The sequence below is a fragment of the Belonocnema kinseyi genome, chromosome 6 (genome assembly GCF_010883055.1).
Source record: "Belonocnema kinseyi isolate 2016_QV_RU_SX_M_011 chromosome 6, B_treatae_v1, whole genome shotgun sequence".
Taxonomy (NCBI): Eukaryota; Metazoa; Arthropoda; class Insecta; order Hymenoptera; family Cynipidae; genus Belonocnema; species Belonocnema kinseyi.
In genome coordinates this window covers 37,078,045-37,085,644 of record NC_046662.1, presented here as the reverse complement: position 1 = coordinate 37,085,644, position 7,600 = coordinate 37,078,045, and the positions used below count along the sequence as shown (strand labels likewise).

At 33.5% G+C, this 7,600-nt stretch overlaps 1 protein-coding gene across 1 annotated transcript in view; it reads right to left on the bottom strand.

The window, feature by feature from the left end:
• Nucleotides 1-2,712: 2,712 nt before the first annotated feature.
• Nucleotides 2,713-7,600, bottom strand: part of LOC117175335 (piggyBac transposable element-derived protein 3-like) — a 7,845-nt gene continuing 2,957 nt past the window's right edge. The window contains exons 2-3 of the mRNA XM_033365044.1: nucleotides 5,904-7,589; nucleotides 2,713-2,848 (exon numbers count right to left, since the gene is read on the bottom strand). Coding sequence (XP_033220935.1) covers nucleotides 2,713-2,848; nucleotides 5,904-7,589 — 1,822 coding nt within the window. The remainder of the gene's footprint in view (nucleotides 2,849-5,903; nucleotides 7,590-7,600) is intronic.

Below are 7,600 nucleotides of genomic sequence, written 5' to 3'. Positions count from 1 at the left end.
ATGTTCTGATTATGTTTTCTTGCGTTGATGTATTTACGTACTTTTTGTAATCAATATCTTGATCTGATCTAGACTATGCATTTTCCTAAATGTCGAAAATAAGTAAACGTTCACTCTTCTGATTGTTTATGGTAAAAAGAACTTAAAAAATCGATGTTGTCTTGGTGTTACGAAAACAACAAGTCAAAAATCCACAGTATATGAAAAACTCAGTACCAGTGCAGACCAGCAGATTATTAGGAACACTTGTAAATAAACTTTGTTTAATCAATAAATTTAATAAATCCCCAGCACAGTTCATCGCTGTCAAAAATTGTAAATGGATGTGAATTCTTGTTTAAAATTTTCTATTTTTAATCAAAGTATTTGACTGTTTTAATAGTGAGATCACAATGAAGACTTTTATCTTAGTCTCTCTTCTGATAGGAATGTCTGTTTGTCTCAGAAATACGGAAGAGAAGAATTGGATCATTCATTTATCGAAACTTATTTTCAAAAAAATTCAACCGTACCAGGTGATGGTATTAACTCAGCAAAAACGTCTGAATGAAATTGGCAAAATAATTAGACAACTTGGAAAAACAACTCCATTGTGTGTCAGACATGTTCAAAACTCAACTGAGGAAAAAACTCAGAATCTGAAAGAACTTGCAGTATTTAAAAATCCCAGGCGAACAACATTATTCCTGCTGACCAAAGAATCTCAAAATGGTGAAGAGGCATCACATTTCAGGTCAAATCTAAAGGAGATGATGAGTTTTGTCACTTGGATCACAGGAGCCAGAACACGACCAAAGTGTCTCATCCTCCACTTGACCGACGAAGAATTTGATTACGAGAGCCTACTGAAGGAGATGTGGTCCGCAAATTTTTTGGATGTCAGCGTCCTGGAAAACATCATCAAGTATGTTCGTAACCAGCTTGCCTCTCAAAAACTTGTACTAAATACAACCTTGCATTTCTGGAATCCATTCACTAAAAGCTACAATAAGAAGAGAGTATCATCAAAAACTGAACTATTTCCAAGAAAGCTTGTGGACTTGAGGGGCTACGAAATTAAGATAGGATTCTACGCTATTTCATCTATTTCGTACGTGATAAAAAACCTCAAGGACGGCACTGTCAAAATAAAAGGAGCAGCTACGGAACTCACTTCAGCTTTATCACAGGCGATGAATTTCCAAATTAAAATATCAAAAAATCAGGAAGAACTTGGAGTCTACAACAACGACAAAGAAAAAACTACTGGTATTTTTCGTCAACTAACGCACAACGAAATCCAGTTCATAGCAATTCAATCCATCATGCTTGGTTCTCAAGAACTGAACATTCTTGAACGGACTGACACGACACATCAAACCGAGTTATGTCTCCAAGTACCTATTTTACTGATCAGCCCTCGCTTCATTAGACCTAGAATTAATTTCATCAAAGCAGGTACCTTCATTGTTTGTCTGTTGATCATAATTCGGGTCACTTGTCTATTGCTACAGTTCAGTGTCAGGCATTGGCGCCTAATGCATATAGTTCAATTAATTCTTGGATCTCCCGTTCCTGAACCACCCGAGAAGCTGAAAGAAAGAATTGTTTTGGTGTGTACCTTCTTGGCTTGCACAGTCTATACATCATGGATTTACCAAGAATTTACAGCCGCTAGCCTAGTGCCCCAACAGGAGGTAGAAATAGCAACACTGCACGATCTGATCAATTCAAATTTAACTCCAGTCTCACCTGTAAAAAGTTTAAATAATTTACTATTGAATATAAGAGACAATGAAATTACTAAGATAGTCAACAAGTCAATTATTTTAGCAGAACCAGAATGTTTAAAGATGTTAACTGTTTACAGAAATGTTTCATGTATTTTTTTCAAAGCAGCATGTGACCTGCACAATCAGAGAATAAGAGGAAGTCATGGACAATCATTGATGAGATCATTGGATTTTTATAAATCCCCTAGTGCTTTAAAGTTAGAACCTGGTTCTCCGTACGTGGAGAGGTTTAATGAGATAATATTGCAAATATTTGCTGCTGGTTTTGACTCGAAATGGTTTAGTAACCCAACTTTCAACACAATCACAAAAAATCAGAATCTGCAAGAGGAAAATGAAAGTACCAGTGTGAATTCACGTTGGCAACTGCTGTTTCTTGTCTCAATAGGATATGGACTTTCCTGTTGTATTTTTATTGTCGAAATGTTTACAGGACGATTTAATATTTAGAAAAATTGTCTATACGTTTTACGATCCCAAGTGATGATACATCGGCAAGCCTGGTGCAGGGGCACTTAAGTCACTTTCAATCACCTTATTCTTTCAAATCGCGTTTGAAAATTTCAAGATCACTTCAGTCACTTCTTTCAATTAATTAAAACAGGGAGGCCAAGTACCACTGTTGGTCTTAGGTCTATGACTATTTTCGAATTTTGTTGAATTCTTATAAATGCTTTTGGATTGACACTCAATTCTTTAGAATTCCCTTGAAAACCAAATAATTCAATAGATCTTTGAATTTAAGATTTTTATTATTCCAGCTAACGATGTTTAACTTCACCTTGAATGCTTCTGAATTTTATTATAATCTTATTCGCCACATTCAGCTCACATCTACTCATTCCAACCAAATCGAATTTGGTTTTTAAATTAATTTCTAATGTTAGATATTAATTGATATAATCAAATTAATTTCTGGAGAAACGAGAAAAATTCTACCTCAGTCCGGATTTGATCCGGGAACGCCACTATTCAAGAGCAGAGAGTTAACCAATATTATGCCACGGGGGTTCAGCGGATAGTTTCTCGCTTCTCCCATATTCAGAGATTGGGACGGGACTGCATTTTTGTCACCTCTGAAATTTTATTGATTAATTTTATTTCAATAAATTCGCCGAATCTAAATGTACTTTAATAATTGATGTTATTTTGTCAATTAGGGTAATTAATTAATTAATTTCTTATGTTAGATAAGGCCTATTACCGTCAATATCTAACATTACACATTAATAATTTAATTACCATGTATGACAAAATAAATAAATTATTAAATTAATAGAATTTTTGGAGATTTAAAAAATTCTTTTAAATTGACTTAAATTCCTATTAATTTGCTCGAAGTTCCTTTAGTTTCTTTTTGCTTTTTTACAATTTCACATTAATTCAATTAAAATAAATGAAAATTGCTACATTTTCTTACATTTCATGTTAATTATTTTGGTTTATGATGTGTGGTTTTGAATCAAGTGCAGAAATCCATACTGATACCAGAGGCTTTAAAATAAAACAAATTTTTTATGTATGTTTGTATCGTTTTGAAATTGATTGTTTTGCAATCGTAATCATGTCCTTCCACGATTGTAATTTTACTTTAGTAATATTGTGTATGTTTTAACGAAATATTAATTTTTTCTCGATATTATAAATTAAGTCATAAAAATACTTTGTTTACTATGTATTAACCAAAAAGAAAATCTAGCTAATAACATGTTTTTGTTTGAGAATTTAACTTTTTTGTTAAAACTTCTACGGTTTGATTAAAAATATAATTATGTTGTTAAAAAATATTCAATTTTGTTAAAAAGTCATCTTCATCTAAAAAATTCAGCCATTCTTAGTTTCAAGTTATTTCTTTATTGCAGAAAATTCAGCCATTATATTTTTGGTTCTGAATTTATATCAATTGCTTTAACATTTTATTATTTAGTTGAAATGTAACTATTATATTAAATATTTTTTAGTTGAAATGTAAATTACTTCATGCTTCCATAAGATTTTTTCAAAAATTAAATTGCTTGATTGAAAGAGGATCCAATTTGTTATCCGTTTATTATTTTGTTTGAAGATTAATCTTTTTTGTTGAAAATTTATCTACTTTCGTAGAAACTTATTCTTCTTTATTGAACTCAACATTTTGATTGAAATTTTAATTCTTTTCTACAGAATTGATTCAAATTTAATTTTATGATTAAATTCCAGGAATTCGTGGAATTCAAAGAACTGAAGGAATTTAAAGTATTCTAAGAATTCAAGGAATTCTAAGAATTCAAGGAATTCTAAGAATTCAAGGAATTCTAAGAATTCAAGGAATTCTAAGAATTCAAGGAATTCTAAGAATTCAAGAAATTCTAGCAATTTGTGGAATTAGCGGAATCCATAGAATTCTCAGATTTTGCGGTATTCATGGAGTTTACGGAATTCATGAAATTCAAGGCATTCAAGAAGTTCATGGAATTCATTGAATTCAAGGTATTCCTGGAATCAAAAATAATTCCTGGAATTCAAGAAATTTATGCAATACATGGAATTCAAGGATTTCATGCAATTAAAAGAATCCGAGCAATTCAAGCAAATCAAGAAATTCAAGGAATTCGTGGAATCCATGGAATTCATGGAATTTACGAAATTCGTTGAACTTATAGGATTCATAGTATTCAACTAATTAATAGAATTTAAGGAATTCATTGATTTCATGGATTTTAAGAAATTCATGGATTTCATTAAATTCAAGGAATTGATACTTAAACGATTAGTTAGAGAAAGTAAAGATACAATTAGAGCAGAAGAAGAGATAAAAACACAAAACGACTTTGAAGGAAGCAGGAAACTACTTCATAAAAAAATGAAACGAAACAGAAGTACAGAAATTGTTAACATGAGAAATAGTGGGGGGGGGGGGGGAATGGTATATAATGCAGACGGAATACTAGAGGCTTTCAGAGACTATTTTAGGAGACAATTCGGAGATGAAGCTATAGGACACTACAACTGCGATGTTGAACACGATGCGATGGAAAACTCATTTGAGAAAGTCTGTGTCACTGAGGTTAGGGATATAATTAAGAACTTGAAAAACGGTAAGGCTGCCGGGGTAGACGGTATCAACGCTGAAATGCTTAAACCCGGTGGCGCGTGCATACCACATAGACTGTGCGAATTGCTAATTTTATGCTTCCAGATGGGAAACGTCCCAGACGATTGGAAAAAATCAATTATCGTACCAATATACAAGAGAAAGGGAGATAAAAGCGAATGCAATAATTACAGAGGGATAAGCTTATTAAGCACCGTAAAGTAAAATATATTCAAAAATACTTATTCGTAGGGTAATGAAAATAACAGAAGCGAAGATTTGGGAAGTCCAAAGTGGGTTTATGCCAGGAAGGTCATGTACGGATCAAATATTTAGCTTAAAGCAAATAACAAAAAAAGTTTGAGAGTAGGAAAAAAAGTTTTCTGTGCATTTGTTGACCTAAAAAAAGCTTTTGACAAGGTAGATAGAAGTAAACTTTGGGAAGTTCTGAAATAGTATGGAGTCAATGGATGGATCCTACAAGCTATAAAAACAATATATTCAGGTAGCAAAGCGAGTGTAAGAGTGAATGGAAAACTGACCGACTGTTTCGATATTATTCAAGGAGTTAGACAAGGATGCGTTAAGTCTTCGTGGTTATTTATATTATTCATGGACATGTGTTTAAGAATGGCTCTCTTCGACGAAGAGGGTGTGGATCGCGACATAGTAAGTGTACGTGGGTTAGCGTTCGCAGATGATAAGGTTGTTATGGCAGAGTCTATCGAAGACTTACAAAGAATGTTGAATAAACTAGATGCAAGCATGAAGAGCATGGGTCTCAAAATTAACGCATATAAAACAAAAACTATGGCATTCGAAGAAAAGAGTGAGAAAACACTATGCAATATTTTATTATATGATGAGACAATTGAACAAGTTGATAAGTTCGTATACCTTGGTAGCTTGTTTACCAGGGACGGGAAGATAGACGAGGAATTAGATAGACGAAAAAATGAAGGTAAGAAGGTTATTGGTAGAGCAGGTCCCCTTATCAGAAGTAAAAATATATCAAATAAAACTAAAATGGCAATACATAATTCCATATTTGTACCGACAGTACTATACAATAGCGATCCATGGATAATGAGCCTTTTGATGGTCGTCCATAATTTGGTCTTGAAGCACAGCTTACATTGTCACCTGATTCCGTTCTTTCTTCACCTTGAATGTAATTTTCGATGGCTGGTTCATCCATTTTCATAAGAGTGACTGCTATATTAGACTTAAATTCTAACTGTGACATTTTTGATTTGTTTGCCAAATTGTATCTTTTCCAGGAATTCACAATAACACTGTCAATCAAATACACGAAGAGAGGCCACCACCACTTTTTTCCTTTCACATTGATTCTGTAGTTGCATATTCCGTTGTCGTGTAAATCAACACACCCCATATGCTGATTATACTCGGCTATATCTTTTGGCTGAGGAATGGACTCCTTCCTTTTTTGTTTTCTGTTGTACCTTTTTGCGCTTACTAGAGGTTCAATGGTGCAGTTATTCGTTGCAACAGTTACGACAGAATTGTCGTTCCATCTAACTAATAAAATTTTTTGTTCATTGTCAAAGGAAAAATCATAAGTACCACGATTTTTTTTCTTCATGCTCTTCACAGTTTCCATTGTGCTATTACATGTACGGTTTTCACGAATTGTCCCAGTAGCGTCAAAACCATTTTCTTTCAGCAAACAGAATAACTTGTAAGAAGAGAAAAAGTTGTCGAAAAACACGCGATGAAGCAATGGTTGCTGAACAACTAACAAAAGTTCCAGTACCACGTTCTCTCCTAGTCCCAAATCGCTTTTATGTGTGGTTGTTTTTCCGCCGTAAGGTATAAATTTGAATAAGTAACCATTAGAACTACATAGACACCATAGTTTGAAGCCAAACCTGATTGGTTTTCCCTTGATGTACATCTTACAACTATGTCGTCCAAAATATGGCACCATTTCCTCATCGATAGACAGATTATGAGAAAATACACCAAACTGCATGTTTTTTTCGTTTATCAAATCAAAAAGGGGTCTTAGTTTTGAAAATTTGTCGTTTTTATCAAGATGGTTGTTATCTGATAAATGTATGTTCTGCTTTATCGAATCGAATCTGTTTCTACTCGTATAGTTTCTAACTAACGTAACACCTTTGTCCTCATCTTTCGACCAATATAGTTTTGTAGCTGGTAACGTATGGTACCGCGAAAAAATGAGTATGCCAAAAAATCGCTTTAGGGTACTTTTGTCAATCTCAAATGAATGCCGATTATTATCGTGAGCATATTTTTTTGTATAAGAAATTATCTTGTCCCACACATCGTCACTAAAGTACAATGAAAAGACTTCGAAAGGGGTTTTACCGCCAATTCTATTTTCAATTTGTTCCAAATTATTTTTTTCTTCGTTTTGTGGTTCTGTTGCATATATTGGGTTCTTTTTTGTCCATTTTGGAAGATCTTTCTTTGAATTATATTTTATCGTTTTTTTACATACCTTTGCTTTTTTGGAACTTGATGGTAAAGATGGCTTGTCTGTTTCTTCAGAAGTATCAGGTAAACTTGCATGTATTTCATAGGTCCCCGCACAGTCTGGTAAATCTTCCCCGTTTTCACATATGACGTGGTCAATCTCCTCTTCGTCTGTAAGTTCGTCTACAGACGGTGGAATGTAAACAGCATCAATGATATTAGCCTGCAATAAATCTTCATCCTCCTCCAATATAGCCAAGATCTCAGCAGTTGACAGAGGTCTTTCGTTTTT